The 24,307-nt window shown below is 41.1% G+C and overlaps 1 protein-coding gene across 7 annotated transcripts in view; it reads left to right on the top strand.

Annotated features, from left to right (window-relative positions):
* Positions 1-24,307, top strand: part of rap1gapb (RAP1 GTPase activating protein b) — a 142,437-nt gene that overhangs the window by 74,530 nt on the left and 43,600 nt on the right. For 6 of the 7 annotated variants that reach the window (XM_061041121.1, XM_061041114.1, XM_061041115.1 and 3 more), the window contains one exon: positions 19,115-19,208. Coding sequence is in view for 5 of the 7 variants with exons in the window: in XM_061041114.1 (XP_060897097.1) it covers positions 19,115-19,208 (94 nt within the window). In the remaining 2 variants the exon portion in view is untranslated. Of the gene's footprint in view, positions 1-5,869; positions 5,991-19,114; positions 19,209-24,307 lie in introns of those variants that run through there. The other variant, XM_061041122.1, reaches the window with a different exon arrangement.

A 24,307-nucleotide genomic window follows, 5' to 3' on the forward strand; every position in this document is an offset into this window, starting at 1 on the left:
TTACTAGTGACTACAAAGTCACCCTTTGTCAAAAGTCTTGACCCAAAGTCAAGACTTTGTGGTAATCTTTAACCATTTAGTTGGTCAGTCGTGCACATTCCTAGTTGGAACAATTTGACATTATATGTGACCTAAAGATATCAGAAATTAGGTTTTAAAATTCACTATTTTCATGCATATTAATGTTATAAACAAAATGGAATGAGGCCCAATTTGCCCCTTTTATTGCTCCATAACAGGTTAAGAAATCTTTCACTTCTTCTGCAGCTCTGGTTGGTTTTAGTCCTGCTCTGACCAAAATAAGTCTCATTGGACTTGAATGCTCAATAAACCAGAATATTGGATATACAGTATTAAACAGCAATAGATTAAATGACACTGGTTCCTAAAAAGCCAGGGACCTTTGGGTTATGTTAAGTTTTGTGCCCCCTGTGGACAAAACCTGTGTAAGTGTTTTCCAACAAAAAAATAATCCTACTGTATTTTAGGTGCCTAACATACAACACAATGCATTTTTGTCATTAACAATTTTTTACAGGTTGTTTCTGCAGCATGCTGTTAATCACCTTGTTTGACACCCACTTCCCTGGCAGTGGTTTCCAGCATTAATAACGTGTGTTTGTAGCTCACATCAAAATCTATTTCACATGTTATCTTGTCACAATGACAAGACTTTAAATAAGTCTTGTCATTGTGTTTTTACAGCTGAATATAGTGGAAAAGTTATTCAATTGGAAAACGGTTTATATAACCGCCTTGTGCTAATCCTCAAAAGGCAAACTAGGTTATGTGAACAGAAGTCCAAAAGACTCCCTTACAGCTGATAATCGAATCTGTTGAGCCAAAACGTCAGGAAATTTGACAGTAGAGGGACTCAAATCCTTTCACAAGTAACACTTGAATCTCAGTCATGTGTGAATTGTTTTGTTTGAAATCGAATCACACCTATAGGGTATATATTCAATCTATACATGACTTCTCAACTGATCCTCTAAATGAACTTTTTAAATCAAAGGTCCGTAGTACTTTAAAAATGAGAAAGCTCCTCTGCTGAAGAGAAACCGCTCTGTGCATGCTGAGTTAAACCGAGGGAAAAAAGGGCTCAGGGTTCAATCCCCAGCTCCTGCCGCCATATGTCCAATGTGTCCCTGGGCAAGACACTTGACGCAAAGTTGCTCCCGCTGCTTCGGCAGCACACTGATGGACGCTTAACATAGCTACCTCTACCGTCAGTGTATGAATGGGTAGGTGTGACCTGCGGTGTAAAGGCACTTTGAGTAGTCAGAAGACTAGAAAAGCGCTTAACAAGCTCAAGTCCATTTAACCCCCTAAATGGCTTTAGGTTATTTTGCGCTGACTTGATATTATCAAACATTTACTTATAAATATGAATAAATCGGAATAATATGAATTCAATCATTCCAAAGTAAAACATCCTGGGAGATCACATGATATTTTAAGTGAGACTGGACAGGATAGGGGATGGGGGTGGGGCGTTGTTAAGTTGTCTAACTACCTGGGACAAAAACTGTTCACCATAATTTTCCAAGAAATGGTAAACACCATAGCTACCCTAGCCAATGTTGGATAGTGTGCTACTGTTGACACAAAACAAACAGTGTGTTGCCAAAGAATAGAAAGGATGTTTCCTAAATACCAGAGAAGAGGCAAAATAATGTTTTTTTCCCCTGTTTTTTTTAGTAGTCAGCCTCTGTTTTGTTTGCATCTACCTGATGTCACAACCTGGCTCAACAGAGCAGTGACAAAGACCACACATAGTCGGTAACATTATTCAAAGGAGTTTAATTAAATTATTAAATTAAACAGTGTTAGACCTGTGAGGCGGTCAGTGTGTATGCAGTGTTGAGAGTGTATGTGTGCGTGTGTGTGTGTGTGTGTGTGTGTGTGTGTGTGTGTGTGTGTGTGTGTGTGTGTGTGTGTGTGTGTGTGTGTGTGTGTGTGTGTGTGTGTGTGTGTGTGTGTGGATGAATAAATGAGTATCAAACTCCAACCAAAGCACAAACAAATGTTAACAACAGTATGCAGGAGAGAAGTTGATTGAGCAAGTCTGCTTTGTAGACTCCCAAAACCAGCCTGCTCAGGTGTGCTGCATTAGAGTCCTCCCTGACTCCACCCACATCTACCTGCAACAAGGAGTATAATGTGGTCAGCCTCTGTTTTTTTTTGCAACTACCTGATCATATGAAATCCTTTGAGTTGGTTTGTCTCTTCCTATGGAAAACACAATAACCTTAGTAGTACACCCTGTAGTGTCTGGAGCACCATTTTTCCTCATATTTTGAACTGTGTCCATGTTTGAACTTAATGCATAGCATACTGATTGGCTGCAGTATAGGTCATAAGCTCCGCCTCCTCCATGTAAACAGATGGAACTTTGGGCAAACTTAAAACTTGGAATACACATTAAATACATTAAAAAAAAAAACATTTTCTGTCATTATAGTTTGTTCCTATTGTAATGATGTACGCCTTAGTTTTCACTTTTCTGACAAGTACATTTTTAAATAGTTATTTGATGCTAATAGAAGGCTTTAACGCATTGATCGACAGATCCGTTGACAAATGTGGCTTTGTGTGTACTGGATAAGCAGAGTGCAGGAGGGACGGTGGGAGGAAACATAACAAACACTAACATAAGAGTAATTGAACTTTCCATAACTGTGAGTGTCAGCTTCAAACCAACACAAGAATCTGTTCTGCTATGGACTGTAACAATCTGAAGTAATTTGACTGTTTAAATATGTGTTTTAGTCAGCGGACATTCGTACCCCGGCTCCATAAGTTGATCCCCTACTGCACAGAGGCCGCTCCAAAATGTGCAATGTGTCAGCACCCACTGTGGGAGGAGTTTTTGGCTTCACATTTGTACAAGAGGAGATGGAGATACATTGTCCATCTTTATGTAAAGTCAATAGATTAGAAACAACAATATTGTTTTTTCCTCATGTGCGTGATGCAGTGTGTTAGGATTTGAAAAGTCTTGCAGTCGGGGCTCTGCCTAAGGCCGATGAGTCTTAAGCTTCTCTATAGTTTTAAATGACGGGGATTAAAGCATGTTTTGTTGTGCTCACGCTCTGTACATGACGGGTGTCGGAAGGATTAATGTAAATCTAAGTGTTGCTGACTCTGTTTTTAAGAGTATTCTCTGCAGTTTGTTGGTGTGTATAGCTTAAACATGGTCCGGGTGCCTCAGGAGAGGGAGGCAGACAGTCACAATGAGACACATGGGAGGGATGAAACTAATGAAATGAGAAGAGGAAAAGAAAGAGTCTGAAGAGTCTCAGGCTGACCCACATACAGTTGCTCTCAGAGTTGCACGCCGTCTGATTAACTTGACAAATCTGAATTCCCAAGTACTCACTTGGAATAAAATGCTGATAATTTGTTTAGTCAACCTCCTCCTGACCTGGTTTGACTCCCATTAGTTCTGCACCGTGTGAGCCGAGATCCTTTCATCTTCAGCTCCACCCCGCTGGCAGCTCAGAAGCTCCAAACAGGCAGGAAGGTGTTGGTTCTACTTAACCTGCACGCTTCATGCTCCTTCTCTGCCTGATCAGATGGTTCCTGCGCTCCCTGGGGAAACGAGATCCATCTCAGGCGAGTTTCAGAGCTGTATACCTGGGACCTCTGCTGAACAAAAACAAATGTAGGTTATTCATTGTAAGCCTGGAAGTCCTGAGTAATAAATGAGAACAAAACAGGTTTGTGTGGTTTCTTTTTACAAGCGTTTGTGTGTTTTTAAGCCAGCTCTGGGCTACCTGTAACATCATACACACAGGAGGGTGTAGACAAGCCAACAAGACGCCTAGAGGCTTGGCTCACATCCCCTCATGGTTTGGTTTCAGGGCCTGCAGCCCAGCTTATTGATTGGCACTACTATCATTACATTTCCTGCAGCTCGGTTCTCTCAGCAGAACTCCGACTGTAACACCAGCGAGCAGCTAAATCTGTTTCAGAGGTGATGCTTCAGAGCAAAGATGAGGCAGGAGGAGGAAGGATGCGCTTCAGATTCTGGAAAATGAGCTTCTCTGATACTGTTTTCCAAAAGGTGGAGTCTGTTTGGTAAGCTGCCTGGTGATATATTTTATATTAAGATCTGTGAACGTCTTTTTTTCCACCTGCATAGTGTATCTCATGTGTGGGATAGCCCTGTGTAACACAGGGCACAAGGTGTGTGACACAGCTGAGTCACAGCAAAGGCTTTCTAACTCTCGTATTTATCTGAAACTGACTCGTTTTTTATATTCAACGGGACTCTGTCTCTCTGTGAGTTACTGCCATGTTCTCTCTACATCACAATGAAAACTGATTTAAAATGTTATTTGTACACAGAAAAAAACTGTTTAAAAAGGTGTGTAATCAATCACACATTTGACATTATTACATGTCAACATTTTATTTAGTTTAACCTATGTGATTCGACTAAATGCAAACTTTTTTTCAAAAATGACAGTAATTTTGTCATTCACATTCTCAGGGTCATGTGGCGTCACTTTCTCTGATTTATCTCTCATGGTTATCTTGGACAGTGAATCATAAACAAAATCAGTTTTTTTTACCTCTGTAGGATTATGGACATTTTCAGGCAGCTTAAGGCAGAGAAATCTATATGTTTTCTGAATGACTTTTTAGACTCAATCGCTTTCTGTCTTCTCCAATACAGGATGATGTTTACCGATTAAAGTATGGTCCCATTTAGAGTCAAATAAACAATAAATCAGTATTTGCTTAGGTTCATTAGTCATTACCACTGCCATCTATTAACCGGGATGAAATCGTCATGTTTACCTCTCTGCCATACAAATATGGCCTCTTCTGGATTCAGCGAACCAAGATGGCAACTCCCAAAATGTTAAAAAACAAGATTTCATAAATGTATAGGTTACCTAACAACAGCGTCATATAATTACTTCACATTCGATTCTGTTCTTGTTGGTAATTCAGTCTGTATTTGATCTAACATGCATTAACCAAATGAATAATCTCAGTTTAAAGTTTTCTGAGTATCCAAAGGAGAAAAAAAAAACGTTCCACCATTAACATAAATACAAAGTTTTGTTGCCTGAACCAACTAATTAATTCATTCAATGCATTGAACACCAGCCTCTAACTTTTGTTATGTTTGGTGCAAAGGAAAAGATGTGAGCGGGGGACAAGGTATTGAAATCCAGTGAAAGCATTTTTATGTTGCAGGACTTCTTTGTTGTGACTCAGTGTGAAATGTGTTGTGATGTCTTGTTCAGTCTTCTGCATGAGGATTAGGAGGAAGTGATTACTCAGTGATTTATTAGACAACACTGACCTGGGCTTATTCCTATGTGGGCTGAGCAAGTGATTTTCCCCATTATGTGAGAGCATGTCTACAACATCTGCAGCACTGAGCGCTTTTCAGCTGCCACTAATGTGTCAAAATGGACAATGGGATGGCTGGGTTAATTTCTGCAGGAGAGGTTTTATGATGTTGAAACAAGCTGTCAGAGCGGGGAGGCAGATAATTAGGATGGGGGAGATTTGATGTCGCCTTTCAAACGAGGTAATGTCCCCTTTTGTTTTGAGAACTTTGCTTTCAAGCCCACATCCGGCCACAGCGTTTTTTGTTTGATTGAACGAGCAGAATCTCTTATTAACAGGCAGAATCGGTGGAGCAAACACTGAGCAAAGCAACACCCACAGCTCGGACAGGCAGCTCTCTGTCATAGAGAGCGAACAAAAGGGAGAGATATCGGCAGAGAGATCGAGAGGAGCGTTTGTACTTTGCCAGTTAGCGCATGAATGTGAGAAAAAAGAGGAAGAGAGAGAGGAAAACAGAGGGAAGAGGGAGGGCTACTCTCAGCATCATCTGACAGGAGAGAGGCTGATCTCCACCAGCAGGTGTTGGAGGATAGAGAGTCTGAGTCAGACACACGGAGGGAGCGTTACAGAGAGCAGTTGCAAGTTGTTGAAGAGGAGAGACGGAGCTCTACAGCCAGGTAAGATCAGATACAGATGATGGAGAAACATATGCGACAGATACATTTAGAAAAAAGGGGCTCAAGTCAGTTCAAGACAGACAGATAGGACAGAAAGCCTGACAAACAGAACGCAACATTTAGCTTTTCCTTTACTTCAAGCAGATTTCTAGACCCTGAACTTTCTCTCTGTATCCTTCTTTCTCTCTCTGTGTTTCTCTCAGGAAGTGGTGGATTGGTATCTCCACTAAATGTCTCTGCTTTCATTGTGCATTAGCTGCTGTTCTTGATTAGATTAGCTCCTCTCTTCAAAGTGGACAAAGCTGAAGGGTTCATCTGCACTTGTCTCTTGTATCCAGTCTAGTACTCGGTGTGTGTTTGTTGTAGATGTCTGGTGAAGGATGCAGCCATGGAAGACATGCCTCTTGAGAAAAAAAAAAAAAGCTATGATTCAGATCTTTTTTTTTTTTTGTTCTTTGGTATTTGGGAGTTTTATCCGAACTTGAGCCCCCGGCAAGATTTTAATCTACAATGCAATTGAAAAGCAAAACCTGGAGCTGCTCCAGTGAAGATGAAATGTGAAATATGATTCAAGTCCCATGGGGTGCTTTGAGCTTCACATTCAGTCAAGTTTCTTTTGACTGTTGCATGGAGGCGAGTATGAAGGGGGGGAAAAAAGTGCCAGAATGACTGCAAAGTTTGTGCTTGGCCAAATTCACTCTCTTTTCCATAGACTGTATAGAAGAAGGGGACACAGCCGCTTGGTTTTTCTTAAGGGTGAAGCTAATACTAAAGTGCCTTAAACGTCCGTTCTTGTATTAGCCAGCAGAGGGCGACTACACTGGTTGCACAAATACATCTTGTTGTACGCAAGCAAATTGGAAAATGTAGCTGTAGCTGGAAAAAATCCGCAATCTGTGTTTTTAACACCAATAACTTGAGTATATCTTTTGCATTGGTATCCAAAGGAGGCTCTGTTTCTGCTGATAGTCAATCAAGGTTTGGGAATGAAAATCATGATGGGAAAAAATGCTATTGGAACATCTCTATGACGCCAGAAGTCTGCCAATGTATGCCATAGGAATGATGGTGGCATTTTGTGTAAAATGAATGGTAAATGGTTACTGGATTTGAGCTTGTATAGCGCTTTTCTTGTCTTCAGACTACTCAAAGTGTTTTTTACACCACAGTGCAGGTCACACCTACACATTCACACACCGATGGCAGAGGCTGCTACTGTATGTAAAGTGTCCATCAGAATTAACTAATCCATTCATTCCCATTCACACACTGCTGATGCAGCAGAGGGAGCAATTTGGGGTTCAGTGTCTTGCCCAAGGACACTTCGACATGTGACTTCAGGAGCTGGGGATCAAACCCCTGACCATCCGGTTGAAAGACGACTACCACTAAGCCTAAACACGGACAGAATTTGGGAGGATAATATCTCTCACCAAATCCCAAATCAATGTCTGTGTAAATGGTTGAGCTTGCAGGACAGGACAGAGCCTTTTGCATACTATCTGAAGTCATACTTGGGTCAGCAATATGATGGCATTGTTTAATTCAGATAAATAAAGCAAAGCAAACATAATGGCAGAGCTTCTTTATGTTGTTATTGGTGCATCTCTGTGTAAAAACAGCTTCTCTCATTACCTTGGTCATTAGAAATTGTTAGCTGGATCATTAGGGCGCATTGTTAGCGGATATGTTTGTGGTGCTTTGCATTTGTAATTTGCTCCTTGAATATTTTGGGAGTTAAAAAGCCATTGACAACACTTCTGATCTCTTTATTAGCAACATACCCCCAGGTCTTCTTGCTAAGCAGCAGTTGTCTGATAAAGCCCGTCATAAAGCTTTAATAGACAAAGTTAGTCTGCCATTAATAGACAGAGTAATTCTACCATAGCAGCATTCAGTCCACTGATACTCGACTCTTCCTGCTGTGCCTGTGGCTTTCTTTTGTTTGCCAGTGCATCTGTTGAGCTGGCACACAGGAGGCCGTCATGTTCGGCCAGTATTTAGCCCCGGGTCAACAGTATTTACTAGAACAATTGTAGATTTTTGCTGAGCCTCTGAGGCAAGCCTGTGGATTAACCCCATTATACATTGTTTTTTCGCCATTTAAATGATTTGGCTCTATAATTTATCTTTGTGCAAATGATGATTGTTTTCTTTGTATTTTGGTGGTGGAGGACATTGACACTGGAACTGAGCTTATCTTTGAACCACCTACAGTGTCAAACATTGCAATCAACACTTTAATATGTGCGAAGCATTGGATGGTACAAACTAGCTTACCAATGTCTTGAAATAAAAGTCTACATTTGTTTTGTCCAGCAGAACGCCAAGGATAGCGTTTAATGACTAAGCCTGAGTCGTGACAATATTCAGTACATACCGCACGGCAGAATAAATCTGTTGCTGTTTTGTTTTTCTTGCATGCTGTGCAAAATTATCTTATAGGCCTACTATTTATATGCCTCTGAGTTATGTTTTCTGGCTGTCAGTTCTTGTCTCCGTCCCAGTCTTGGAAATGTAATATCTTGGGAATGCCTTGAGGGAATGTATTACAATTTGGCAAACACATCTACTTAGAATCAGGGAAAAACTGACATGAATTTGGTAGTCAAAGGCCAAAGTTCAAGATCACTATGATCTCTCAAAAATATTTGACCATAACTTAAGATTGGATATGCTAATTAAGACAACATTTCATGTTATAGCTGATGGGAAAAAATCCTAGATGTAAAAAAAAGTCAAAGATGAACTTAAGTTTGACATCACAATATTATAGTTAACATCCTTTTTTTTCCCATTTTCCCATCACATTCATGTAGAAGCAAGATCTCAGGAACATCCGGAGAGAATCTCTTAAAATTAAAGCACATGGATGCATGGGTAACAGTGAACTTTTAGAGTGAGTATGGTCAAAGATTCAATGACAGGGTCCCTGTGCCATCACATCCGTCCACATTTTTCATACTGATTTAAAACATTTAAAATCTGGCAAATGTATATCCTAGAGAACAACAACATAGCAAATCAAAAGTTTAACTGTCCTTTATAGGCAAGTGACCATGATGTAAGTGGGATATTGCCCTTTGAGGTGTCCATAGTCAGGAATTAATGGACACCTTGTCTGGCATTATCCACTTACTCATACTGTAACTGACTGACCATGACCCCCAGCCCTCCCTGACTGCACCAAAACGGTACAAAACCATCCCACTCAGATTTATGTTTTAAATTCAGTTTTGCAGAGCATTCAGTAATGTGCAGCTCATTTGTATTTATAGGTACTCCTCAGCCTGAGCCATGATTGGACTACATAAAGCTGGAATCGTTATCAGAGCTTATGACCCAGCATTCAGGGGGGGGGGGACACATGGGATTAATTGGCTGTTTTTTGTTTTGTTTCAGAATGCTTTGTGTCTAATTTAGAAACTTTTTTTCTGCCAGAAATAAACACATGAACATCTTTTTTTATATAAACGGGAGAAGGCTTAAAGGTGAAGACCGGATATTTTGGAGTTTGGCTCACTGGTGCACTGACGTAGTTCACCATTTGTCCTTGGCAGATTGTTTGCTTTGGTGCTTCATGTGAGTATTTGGAAATACTATTTTTGGTCTCTACAGGGGATTAGAAGTGGGATGAGAATCTGAAATATAATACAAAGTATATGTAAGTCATTTTGCTAGTCAATTAACGTATTAGTTACACAATGCATGATTGTAGAAGGCATGTTGGAATAACACTGGAGATTTATTTTCACCTCGGCTGGCTTTGATGGATGGTCTGATAATGTATTTCCTCAGTATAATGTGAAGTATATGTATAATTCAGCAAAGAGTCAATGATATCCTTGGACACTTCGGGCTCATCTTTTCTTTTTTTTAACTGCTCTTTCTCCTGAAAAACTGCATATTACATTAAGATGACTCATGACTTTGGTAGTATCATTTCATTTAATGCCAACATTCATCATTGAGTGTGGGGTTAAGGTTTGTTTTTCAGGTGTTACATTTTTCAGTGATTCAGGAGATATGTGATGTTGCTAGGTGACACACATTTATACGACTGCAGACAAATAACTCCACTTCGAAGTGAAGAGAAAAATAGGATAGCAGTTTGAGCACAGTCCGTCTATCAGAGAGCTAGATGAGCTAGAAGTCAGAAAAGAAACAAATGTTTGTGGTGAACGCACACTCAGCCCAGGAAGGCAGATGATTAAACATCTTTGGTTTACATTGACATGAGCGATTTGTTCCTCTTAGCGGTGTTAAACACTAGGATTCACCCCTTCCCTTTTTTTCATTGGCTATTTTGCATTAATGAGACTCATAGAAGTAAATCTGCTGTGTGAAGAAGGAACCTTTCACCTGGGGTCATGTTAGGAACGCTCTGCAGTAAGCCTCCTCTGTCATTGTTAAATCTGGATGGATATGTGCTGCTGGTTATAAACCTCCAGTGTGCCAATCATCACGTCCATATATGACACCCTGACCCGGCCACCTGTCTGCTGCTCCCAGGTCGGACCTGAGACTGACTGCAGGTCCAAAGCTCATTAGAACATACTGCAGTTTTTAGAGAGAGTACCTAAACCCCCAGACCCCTTTCTCTCAGCTGAAAACCTATTAATGTGGGTATCAAGTAGCGTTGTTAATCTGTTCTGGTTTGAATCTCGACATTTGAGTACAAAGTTTTTCAATTCTACATATTGTGTTTCACATATATGTATAGCCACTGACCTCTACAGGTTGAGACCCGGCTTCTGCAATTGAATTGTTCTATTGGCTGATCTGTTTGGTGACACATGTGGTGCTAGATTTTGTCACCAAACCCTATAAAGACTAAAGCAGACTGTTGGGAGTCAAGTGGATTGCGTGAGATGATTTAAACGGAAATCTAAGTGGCTTCCTGTGAAAAATGGCAATTGTTAAAATGCAAAAACATAGAGCCGTTTGTTGAAGCCATAACATTCAAATCTCCCAGGGGGCAGCATCTACCAATCAGAGAAGTCCCCCGTGCTCCCCTGCCCCTCCCTGATCTCAGCACTCAAACTAATGCGGCTTTTGACCTCGACTTCAAACCACATTTCTGTCCTCATTGCAGCGCCCGTGGATTTGATCTGCGGCATGTCATCCCCCCACTCTCGTGTTCAAACATTTCATGTCTCTCTTCTGCCGTCCTGTTCAATAAACACACAAAACATTGCGCCACATTTGTCAAAAAGAGCTGTCTTATCATGACGGAACACTCGTTTTTTTTTAATCAAAGAAACTAATTAAACAACACAGAAAACAAAACTACAAAGAACAATGAAACACTAGGTAATAAAACTACAAATAACAGTCTCAACAAGATCCTGGTTTGTAAATGTAATGAGAATGGTGATAATATTGAATTGGACATATTAGCCTGACACAAACTTCATGCCCCCCCTGCATGAGGCTTAGCCCTAGTTGGGCCACCCCAGTCTAAAAACTTGATACATGCCCCTGGTACATAAATTACATATCTAAACAAATAGTGCTTGTTAAATAAGCATCACCATTCATGACTTTAAGCTTAGTGATAGGATTATCAAAATTACTGATTTACGCAGCATGGTGGTCCAATGGGAACTGGTGATTTCAGAATGGCAGATAAATGTTGAAATTGCACAAAAGATTACAAAAAAAGTATACTGTATGAAACAGAAGAACTTGAATCAGGATTCTGTTCATATTCCTAAACTAACAGTTTGACGGCTTTCATCCACACTTTGTAAATCCATTGGACTGTAATTTATCACTCAACACTTTGTATGTTTATAATATATTTACTGCACCAGTTTTTCTTAATGTCTTCCCAGAATCACTGATTATTTCTCCTTTAAATGAGACTTAATAAATCCATATCACATAGTATCATCGTGTCATATGTCAGGATGCTGGTATTTGATAACGTGTAGTCTCTGTGTTCATCACAATATACCAGTCTGAAATCTCTCTCTGAGTCAAACCTAGCATTTACCCTGCACCAGATATATTTCTGTTATCTGTCTTGTAAATTAATTCAGAGACGGTATAAACACACACACACACACACACACACACACACACACACACACACACACACAGTGCAGAAAATGTATTCATCTTCTGTGATGAGAGCCACCAAGCATGCCAGCGGTAGTGAAAGTGGCAGGCTGTCAGGCAGCCGTCATCTTTCTGTCTGTGGCGTCTCCTAATCAAGATTGATTTGCACCTTTGTGCTTCTCCTTTCATTACGGATCACAAAGTCGCACATGGGAGGTTTTGGGTTCGCTGTCTGCATGCTAAATAAAATCCAGCAGGTGACTTATATTTACTGTACAGAGGGTAAAACATGATGAACCAAACATAAGACTGAAAGGATAAGTGTCATGGATATACACTCACTTATCAATCTGGTGTAGAAACCAGTGCAGATTTTGGTGTAGAAATCATCGTACGACAGGGTCCATGTGGGACATGGTGTGTGGACCGGGTGTTGATAAGTGTGGCGGCTGGAAACGATCGTCATTTAAATACCACGCAACTATATATTCACGGTTCAGCTGCCCCCAGAGTTTACGGCATGGAGATACCTAGTACGGCAAAAAAGAGAAAGGAGATATGACCTGAGACACCATAACAGAAGGAAGTAAAGAGGAATAGCATTGTGTTGTTTGGCAGCCTGAAATGTAGGATTAAAGGGTGTCAGAAGAAATGCGCCTGCATGGAAATCTCAACAGCGTTGGTGTGGATAACCGAACTCCACCAGAGTTTTTAAAAAGTAATTTATACATCTGTGATATGTAACGTAAATAATCTAGGCTATAATATAATCACAACTTTTTACTTTTAGTTTAAAAAACGTGGTCAGACCATACGATCGCTACAATATATCCTAGTGTTGCGGGTCTTAAAAGAATCAGCTCCCGTGACCGGAGGACGCCAGCCGTACCCCACCTGAAATAATCCCAGATCGAGGAGCAAGTGGCTTCCTTCATCGGTTCAGCCTCAATATCAGGCACAAGTGGTACAGACGAACCTGCATCTTTGTCGGATAACGTCGGCTGCACAAACGGGCTCCGTGCTTGCAGTTAATGAGACTTTAAAAGAGATAAAAACCTAAAACGTGTTGCATCAAATGAATAAAGTGTTTGACCAAATGCTGTGTAACGTGCACTTCTCATCCGATTAGCCTACTTTCCAAACATAAGAATTTAACATTTACATATAAGAAGGTCCTGACTCCGTCTTACAGCCCCCAGATTTCTTTATGTGGTCTGCTGTGCGCAATAAGGCATGTGGCACATCAGTGTATTGATTATTTAAATATCCGGACATAACGATTAGTTATGATCTAATGTTGATGTTCTGTATTCTTAAATATTTCTTATTTCAGAGGCTAAACGTTGTATTTAGTGACCTTTTCAAGTAACTGTTTTTAGTTTTTCTGTTTTAATTTGTCTCAATATTTTCTGCAGTGATATTCCTGTGCGCATAAACATGTAGGCCTAATTACTGAAAGCAGCCTCTCTAATCTTTAATCTTTAAAGTAATTTGATTAAAAAAACATTAATTCATCAAATATAACACACAACTAAAGAAATCACCTGACAGCTCGCGCTGCTCAACATTATTTAAAAAGAATTGTAGCCTACAGAGATCGTTAGAGGTGGAGCGTTATATAAAATATATTTTAGATGACATATCTTATGTTACAGTAAATCTGTGAACCTCTATCTATCACTGTTATAGTATGATCTAATTATTCTCTGACACACGTAGATTCGCTGCACTGCAAGTACACACTGAGTTGAAAACGTGCATACTCGAACTGAGACCTGGCGTGGGATTTGAGCGTACCCTCCGCTTACGTCCAAATTGATAAATGCCGAACTTTGCGTGGAAATGACCGTACACCCATTTTTCTGTCGTACCTACGTTTGATAAGTGAGGGCCACTGTTACCATGGGACATTTCACCCTTTGAATTAGAATAAGAACTGTCTACACGGATCTGTTTATGATGTTGATGTCTAGAATAATAAGAATAAGAATAACTTTATTTATATAAAAACATGGGTTTACAAAGTGCTTTGACATACAAGCAACAGCAGCATTACAACAAAGCCAGATACTGGCTGTTGCTCAGTGGTAGAGCAGGATTCTTTCCCCTAAATCTGACAAAGAAAAGTGAAAAGCATCAAAACAGTATTTGAAATTCTTTATTTTTATAGTTAGCCTATTTGTTTGTCTTCACAGAGAACATGTTTTTTTGTTTAGTTTTGCCTTCAATGAAAATACAGTGCATGCACCATTATCATAGTTTTTAGTTTAGACAGATTCAAACAAGACCATGTAAAGGGTCAAACAAGGCGCCACCTCAGTCTACAGGGGGCAGACGCATGATTGATCAAACCTAGTAAGTCTGTTCCTTTGGGCGGATTTTAGAGACAGGAAACCGACCAATCATATTTTCCCTGTGCTTTTGTAGCTTTATGTGTAAGACGTAACATGGTTCATTCTACAGAAGCATGCCGCTTCTGAGAAGCTGAGGAAGCTGTGCTAAAGATCAGACAGCTTCATTCTGTCTTTTCTGGGATTCAACAGGGATCAGAAGCAACAAAGAACATCAGTGTATCTGTTATGTTACAAATAGATTTCCTGACTTCAACTCCAGGTCAGCAGGCTGTCATCAGGCAAGTGCAGCTCTGTTTACTCAGATCTAATCTTGTAGATTCCCTGCAGTTTTTGTACATACAATGCATTTCAATTTGTAATATCTGGTAATGGACTGTGTGCTCCTGTAAATGATTGAATCTCTATGCCTCTAAACCTTCAACACACTACGATGTTGGCGAGGACAGAAAATGGAGGGAATATGTGAGTGTACCAGCATGTTGTTATTCAAACCTCTACTTAAAAAGCCTACTCTGGACTCAGGAACTCTGGCTAACTACAGACCTATATCCAACCTTCCTTTTATCTCGAAGATCCTGGAGAAGGTGGTAGCTAAACAGCTGTGTGACTTTCTCCATGACAACAGTTTATTTGAAGAGTTCCAGTCAGGATTTAGAGTCCACCATAGCACTGAGACTGCACTAGTTAGAGTTACAAACGATCTACTTCTAGCCTCAGACAGGGGACTTCTGTCTGTGCTCGTCTTGTTAGATCTTAGTGCTGCTTTTGACACCATTGACCATCGGATCCTGTTGTACAGACTGGAGCATTTGCTTGGAATTACAGGGACTGCTTTAAGTTGGTTTGAATCCTACTTATCAGACCGATCTCAGTTTGTACATGTTAATGATGAGTCCTCTATGCACACTAAAGTTTGCCATGGAGTCCCACAAGGTTCAGTGCTTGGACCAATTCTTTTTACATTATATATGCTTCCTCTGGGAAATATTATGAGGAAACACTCCATACAGTTTCATTGTTATGCAGATGATACTCAGCTTTATGTATCAATGAAGCCCGATGGTACCAGTCAGTTATGTCAGCTAGAAACATGCCTTAAGGACGTTAGGACCTGGATGACCAGAAATTTTTTGCTACTTAACTCAGACAAGACTGAAGTTATTGTGCTAGGCCCTAAGAACCTCAGAGAGACTTTTTCTAGTGATGTGACTGTCCTTAATGACATCAGCCTGGCATCTAGCACCACTGTTAGGAATCTAGGAGTTATTTTTGATCAAGATATGTCTTTTAGCTCTCACATCAGTCTAGTTTCAAGAACAGCCTACTTTCACCTTCGTAATATATCCAAGATCAGGAATATCCTGTCGCAAAGTGATGCAGAAAAACTAGTTCATGCATTTGTTACCTCCAGACTGGATTATTGTAACTCTCTTTTGTCAGGGTGCTCTGGCAAATCTCTAAAGACTCTTCAACGGGTCCAGAATGCTGCAGCTCGTGTACTGACCAGAACCAGGAAATGGGACCACATTACTCCTGTCCTGGCTTCTCTGCACTGGCTCCCTATACAGTCTAGAATAGAATTCAAGATCCTTCTTCTCACCTACAAAGCTCTAAATGGCCAGGCACCATCTTATCTTAAGGAGCTACTAGTGCCGTACTGTCCCTTGAGAGCGTTGCGGTCCCGGAGTGCAGGCCTGCTGGTGGTACCTACAGTCTCCAAGTGTACTATGGGGGGTAAAGCCTTCAGTTATCGGGCTCCTCTCCTCTGGAACCGCCTTCCAGCCGGGGTCCGGGAGGCAGACACAGTCTGTATTTTTAAGATTAGACTTAAAACTTTCCTTTTTGATAAATCTTATAGTTAGGGCTGGTGCTGGTGTAGACCAGCTCTTAGTTATGCTGCTATAGGCTTAGACTACCGGGGGAACTGGCACCTTGAGCTCCTCTCTCTCTCTCTCTCTCTCTCTCTCTCTCTCTCTGCATATACAGTACATCATATTACTGCATGTATCTATCTATAAATCTCAGTCACTAACCACCTACTTTCCTGGGAGCTCTTGAGCTCTCCTAGGCTCCTCAAGATCGTCGGTTGACGGCTTGCCAGAACAACCCCCACCCCACCACTACCCCCTCCCCACCGGATCGTGGGTTGGCGGCCTGCCAGAACAACCCCCCACACCCCCTCCCCTCCCCACCGGATTGCTGATGGACGGTCTACCTCCCCCCACCCCCTTGCTCTCTATCCCTCTTCCTGCATCTTATCCCATCTCTCCCCCTATCCCTTTCCAAGCCCGGCGCAGTCTAGGCCTGTGAAGACTGTTTCGTCATGAGCCGGGGATCCGGCCGAAGATTTCTGCCTTTTAATAAGGCAGTTTTTTCTTACCACTGTAACTTTTGCTGCTTTGCTAAAGTGCTCATGATGGATAAGCCGGATCTTTGTAACATAGCAATAAGTAAGGTCTTTTACCTGCTTTTTGTAACATAACAATGAGTAAGGTCTTTTTACCTGCTCTTTTGTAATGTTAACAGACAATGAGTAAGGTATTTCACCTGCTTCTTGTAAAGTGTCTCGAGATAACACTTGTTATGAGTTGACGCTATACAAATAAAAGTTGATTGATTGATTGATTATTCAAAACATGACTAATACAGCAGATTGGTCGGTGGCCCTTAGCTTATAAACATTGTTATGACCCCTAAATGAATGACTCGTTTTACAGGGAGTCGAACAAAAATCAACCAGTTTCAAGAAAAACATTAATAATTGACCAAGAAACAACAAAACTATAAGCTGGAAGTCTGGTTTACAAAACAAAACAAAAAGGAAAGGTCAGTCACCCAAGCCAGCCCACACAGGGCCGTCGGACCGGGCACTCGCCCTCTACCACAAGCCACAGGATCACTGAAATCACTGAACCAAAGCCGCGAGAAAGGGATAAACCCTCTACCAGATTACTCAGCCAACATTAACACAGAATAGACATTTTGTTGTGACTCTCAGGAGCCAAGGAGAGACTGAGAGAGCCGGGCAGTTTCTGCCTCCTTATCTGCACCGTCCTCAATTACCCCCAACCGTACACCCCCTAGGGAGAGACAAAAGCAATCAGTCAACAGGTTACAAACAGTTACATATTACAACCAGCAGAGGGGGACAAAACGGCATACAACGTAACAAACATGAAGATTAACGTGTCACTCTAGTGTCAGTTTTGGCATGTACAGAGTGCTGCTTGTTTGATGTGACTTCACCTCCTATTAGAAAAGAAATGAATGAGAGAAACGTTGGTAGGAAATAGCTGTGGCCCTCCAGCTGCCATGGAATATATTGTTGTGATTCAGCTGGCTAGTTAGCTGGTGTCCTTACCTGCGGAAGAAGCTACAGAAGCCGTTCTTCTTAGCCTCTGACTCCCTGACGTTGTCATGCTCGCTGGCGTTGATCTGATCCTCACCAGAATCATTGGTCAATCTTTCACAACCAGCGACGATCTTGTCGAAACGAGTTGACAGATAAAAGAGAAGAGAAGTCATTGTCCTCTATGTCTTCCAACTCTAAAGGACTCCATCTTGAGTCTTTACAACTGTAACTTTGTGTGATTTTAAAAGAAGGTAACTTCTCTTTGACACAGGATTCCCTGGTCTCACAAAGGAAAGTTCTGTTCTGTCCTTATCCTTCAACCCAAATTGACTTTAGTGATGGACGTCAACGCCACATCATAAAAAGAAGCTTGAGGACAGAGGACAAAAACTGTGTTTCAATGGTACCAAAGCTTGATTTTACAACACAGTAGGACACTGTCCAATCTGCTATGTTGGATGGCTTAGTATAGTGAAAATAGGCTTATTGTGCACTTCTCCACCAATTCTCACTCCATTCTCAGCGAATAGTCAGACGTGCCATTGTTCTGAGTCTGTCTTTTTTGCTCTGCAGCAGCGTTTAGAAATGCCCTCTGCTGCAGGTTGGGGAACAGGTTGCATGCACAGACGGGCTGCCAGTTCTAGCGGCTGAGCGTCGTGTGAGACAAAGTGTGAAGTAATATGCTGTGAGCAGAATCCTGGTCGAGCTGGTAATTCACTCCAATCACAGAGAGAGCGAGACAGGAGGGGAGTGAGAGTGGTGAGGGGGACAGATAAAGAGAGAGAGAGAGAGGCGGGGGCAGCGGGTTAAGAGATGAAAGAGAGTTCTTTTCTTCCTCTGCTCTGTATCAAGTGTCACTTTGTTCTACATTTCGACATGCCCCTCTTCCTCTGAGCAGTCTTCCTGATGTCTGTGCTTGACAATCTGGCCTCTGATCATCATTGGCCTTCAACCTTAAAAAAAAGAATCAGCTTTATTGGTCAGGTATGCTTACACACATGAAGACAACCTTGATGCTGTTAAGCCAAAATAAATGCAGCTAAGATCTATACAAAGGGCACAAAGTTTGTAGGAAATACTTCAGGACAGCCATAATGGCAACCCTCACATTCTAGTGAGAGTGCAATGATCCTCTCTGAATGGATGAGTCAGTTGTGTTGCAGACATTTTCCTGTGGTCATGTTGCTTAAATAAGAAACTTTGCTTCAGGCCAGTCGTAACCTGTCTCTCCCCTCTCTCTCTCTCTCTCTCTCTCTCTCTCTCTCTCTCTCTCTCTCTCTCTCCCTCTCTCTCTCTCTCTCTCTCTCTCTCTCTCTCCCCTCCCACCCCTCCCCTCCATCCTCTCTGACTCACAGGAAACAAGATGGAAGGATTCCTCGCATCTCTGATGAAGTAGAGCCCTCACTCGAACACTCCCACCATCCGTTTCCTCTTCCCTCACTTTCAAAGGTAACGCGAGTCTTTGACCTGTTGCCTTTATCTTTTTTCCGGTCAGGTTTGCTCTCTGCACAGCCTCTCTGGTATCTGACACAGAGAGGGAGAGTGCTCCAAATCTGATCTGACAGATGCGAAACTGATAACATGGCTTGAATCAAAAACTGATGAATGAATTTTTCACACAGTCAGGCATTTTCACAGCAGACATTTTGAAGTGTAATAAAAAATGTTCCAGAGTACCTATTGTAATCAAATCCTCATACAAACACTGAAGCAGGCTTTTTTCTGGCTGCAATTGATCCTCTTTAAGAAACATTTTTCTGATGTACACAACACAACAAAACCCACTGTCCTCCTTATTTGCAAAAACTTATATTCTTGTATTTACATTACTACATTTATTTACATTTACCAAAAGTTGAAATGAAGATTCATTCAGTACGACAAATCAAGCAGGCATAGGAAAGGCTGCAGCAAGCAAAATCTGCACCATTATGAGATTGAGCTGCTGGCCCTGATAAACAAGAGCCTATTTCAGCTTGGCAGTTTAATCTGTGCCTTAATTTGTACTGTAAACTGCCTTTAAACTACACATCTTTTATTCTAAATAAAAAACATGCTATGAGCTTTCTTTGCTTTTGGCAGGTTTACAAAATGAAGAATAGCATTCGGGTAAAGGCTGGTACTGTTGTTGCTGCTTGGGTGAAATGCATCCTTGTTCATCTAGTTACTGCTAGAAAGGCTCCACAAGCAGGATTACCCATCAACACTGATTGCACTAATGCACAAAACGTGATCAAAGTTAATGTTGACCGATACACCTAAGGATGTACTTCACTATGAAGAAAAGCCCAAATGTCTGCTGCCAATGATACTTTTTCTAATTAGGGTCTGTGTCCACTAACACCGTTTCTTGCCCTGGCAACGCTCACAACCTCAGTTTCAGAATGCTGCTCTCTGGCGCTTATTGTATTGTTAGGTTAGGAAAGTGAACCTTCACTTCCCTCTGTAATGACCGTTAGGTGTGTTTTTAGATAGCTCTGTGTGCTTAAAAATTGCTTTTATTCAAGGAAATATCAGCAGGAAATGATAAACGATAAATGTGATAAAAACGATGTTAAGGAATCGTGTCCTGGAATCAGCAGCAACTCTAGACCTGGAAACTCTAAGATGACTTAAGAGTAGTTTCTTGTCCGCCATTGTTGTTTACAAAGTTGGTCGGTGAGGGAGAAGTGACGTTCACGAGCATGGCCCTGTTCCAAAGGTTGAACTGTTTTCAACTGAGAGCGCTGTGAGGGCAGCGACGAAAGACAGCTGACACCGAGAACGTTTTCACACTCAGACCGCTGAGTGCTGATTGGTTTTGAGTGGAAAGTGGGCGCTGCCAGCTCAAAACAAGCCTGGACACAGGCCCTTAAGAATAATGCAGACATTAATGTATATCAGTTACGTCTAGTGACCTATATGATAAGTTATTAAAATGATTGGTCAATAGATATTCTGTACTTTTCTTATGATAACCAATCCAAGACCAAAACCAACTATGAAGTTTACTTACAAATATTCCCTTGCTAGCTAAAGCCTTATGTACATTGTGTTATTTCTCTGTTACTTGGACCTAAATTATTTTCACATCAGTGTCACAACACACCGTTAATAGAACTACACATGAATGAATATGTTAAAGTGTAAGGCTGTGTCGGTCCTAAATCCCACATACACTATCATAACTATAAATCCAATTTCCCTGCAGGGATAAATAAAGGACTCTATGGCTCTATCTAAATACTCACTCACTGGATAATCGGTGACCAAAAATGGCACCAAATAAATTATCCACATTTTTTCCCAATTTGAGTGTGCTGAATGCTAAAAACGACTGTGCCCCACTGTTTTAACGTTAGGGAAAGAATTCAGCTCGACGTTATTAAAGGACATTTCAGAAAAAGGGTATTTAGGTAAGAACTGAGCCACCTTTAAGGAATTAAGAAAGTGCGACAGATTGCTGGTTTTGGTCTTTCATGGGTTTAGTCGGCAGATAGTAACATTTAAAGCAGTACGTCTGATGAGTATTTGGCATCTGTGATAGCTCGAGTCCAGGACTGAGAGTTATTTTCAGCACTGAAATAGTGTTACGGCCACTCCCACCCTCGTTGCATCTGTGCATTTTAATTCCCTCCTGGTTTCCTCCCTCTTTTTAGCTCCTCATATCCTTCAGCTGCAACACCCAAGTGAAAGGTGCCTCTAAATCCCCCCCAACCCCGCAGGCTGCTGCTGTGCCTGACAGAAGGGTCTGTGCCCTCTGTCAGCGACATTCTGTGACAAATATAGATCTGCAGCAGTTGTTTCTCTCTGGTACATACATACCATAGGAGGCACATTGGTGTTATTTTTGTAACACATGCAGTGGAAATACAATTTGCAAGGGATTCATTATAAGCAGGTGTATGTGACACGGCACAGAGTAGACTTGCAGGCTTGTGTTTGGTTTAGTTTTGTAAATGTTAGACTTCAATATTGAATGTTTTAAGAGATTTATATCAAGTTTCATGTTGCAGGTGTCAGAATGGATCGTGTATGTCTGCAGGGAGACATTGTAACTGCTGATATTTTGAAAACAATTGGTTTTTTAAAGTCAGGAGCCAAAACAAAACGTAAACTATTTACAGTTTTATTGCTGAATAAATGGCCAGTGGTTGAGCTTTAAAGCCCCTTCAGTAATTCAGCCAAAGAATAGACCTGATCCAGGGCTCAAGGCATATTTACACAGTAGAGCTTGAGCAGGGAAATGCAGAGAATACATCAAATGGACTATGTTATACTCATTATACTGTCTTTGAAGTGTTGAAAGGTGCTGCTATGGTCTTTTCATTGGAAAGAGAATTTCTAATAAAGTTGGCCTTAAAGTTGAAGAGTAATTTTTGCACATTTTTGGATCTTAAGTCATCGAAGCCATCTCTTGAGTGTGTTGTATAAATGGTATCAGAGCTGATGGACTGAGGGTTTAAAACATTGTGATCTCCCAGTTAAATTACAAAGCCACTTATTCACCCACACATGCTTGAAGGATCCATACATGTGATATAAACCACAATGAGTCTTACATTCAGTGTGTCTAAAAGGGAACTCCGCCAATTTTACACATCAAAGAGTGTTTTAACGGTCCTTGGAAGTATTACGGCATGTGTGCAGAAAGTTGTATGGAGCTTTTTGTGGATCAGGAAGTCATATATATTTATATATCTCCTAAGGTATGTCATTTGGCTGAAGGCTACAAATTGGTTCCAAGTGGCAATTTCTTTTTTTTCTGAGTCATCTGTTTATATTTTATGGAGGATAACAGTTATTCATAACAAGGGGCGTGGCTGATCTGAGGCAGGCTCATTAAAGATGTTTGTCAGGAGGTTTAAGGCCCGCATCAGCTTCAGCTCTTTGTCAGTTACTAGGTTGACCGAAAGTTTTAAGACAGCAATTCCAATATGGCCACCAATGGTCTTCAATTTTATTCTTCAGAAGCCAGAGAATGATGTCACTGAGACTACGACCATGTGCTATACAGTCTATGGTTGGTACAAAAAAATTGAAATGATCTAGTATCCAAACTACCTCAGGAAGGAAATTGCAACTGTATCACAATGTGAATTCATTTAAATGGACATGGTTTGCATGTATGAATCTGTGTTTCAGTGTCTAGATGCTATTATTGTTAACTGTTAATACGTTTATATTTGTGCTGTTTCTGTTGTTGTATTGCTGCAGGGCACCCCTGGAAACTAGACCTCAGTCTCAGTGGGTCCTCCCTGCTAAAATAAAAGATAAATAAAAAAATCTCATTGTGTGCTGTTAGAGAGGCGCAAGCTCGGTTTTCCAAAAAAAGAACACTTGACGCAAAATAATTCTCTGATCCAGAAGCATCAATTTATATCATTTTGAGAATTAAAGCATTAACATACTTTATTGATGGTGCACTTCTTCACTAATTAGAAAACCTGCTCCCCTCATCTTCTACATCAGCAATAGATAATTATGGATTGAGCTGCTTTGAGCTCAAAGCACAAGGTTTATACTTTCTTAAGTCCTTGATACGGGGATAATAGACAATGCATTACACGTAGTAATGCTTGGTCGATCTCAAAATACAAGTTATATCCTATGTTTTATAGAGAAACAGCTGCTCACTGCTCTTTTCTCAAAGGAGAGAGTCTTCGATGCACTTCCGAATCCTGAAAACTCAGCAGCAGGTTTGTGGACCTTAACCTCTCGAGCAATCAACCAGCTCATCTGAGACAGTAAAGAGGTGAAGGGAGCCATCTGCGAGAGCTCCATTTGTGCCCCCCCAACCCCTGTGGCCACAGGAAGGTCAGGCTCCTCTCTCTGGAGCCAGACCTGATGAATGGACCCGGGCGGATTTTCTCTGCCTGAAATGATAGGCTTCTGTGCCCATTGATTGGGTCTCTTTGAAGATTAGTTTTCCATTTTACTGTATTGCCTTTGAGGATGCAGCTAACCCCAGAGAGCATAAATGGAGCAACAGGGAGTGAGTAGGCGTGTGGATATTGCTTTGGATGCAAATCATTGACAATTTGTCCACGGAAATTCAAACGGAGCTCTGGTCGTGAGGAGTTAAGAAAGTGCTGAAGTCAAATATTTACTATTCAGCTCGTCAGGAGCTGAAGAGTAAAGCTCTAAAGTTATTTCTGTGGAGAAAGTTCTGGACTCTTCGGGCAATAGGTTTTAATTGTTTTATACATATTCATTCGCATGCTGCATTTTAAAGTTAATCATTTGGCCATTCAGCCAAGAAAGTCCTTCAGTCCATGAATCAGTCAGCCACTCTCACTCGTGCACTCTTACTGAGGCTCATAAATACACACAAGCAAACACACTAACACACGAACACACTGTAACTGCTGGTAACCAACTCAGTGAGATGTGTACCTCGCAGCCCCTCATGCATTAAAAAGGGGTAGTATATTCACTGCAGTGGCTCCATATTGTCTCAGAGGTTAAGGAGACGAAACATGAGCAGCTTAAAATTCTTAAGAACACAAAGACACTTCCAAGTTAATCCTATAAATAGGACTAAATGTTTGCATATCGATGCGGAAGGT

This window comes from Labrus mixtus, chromosome 7 (genome assembly GCF_963584025.1).
Source record: "Labrus mixtus chromosome 7, fLabMix1.1, whole genome shotgun sequence".
NCBI lineage: Eukaryota > Metazoa > Chordata > Actinopteri > Labriformes > Labridae > Labrus > Labrus mixtus.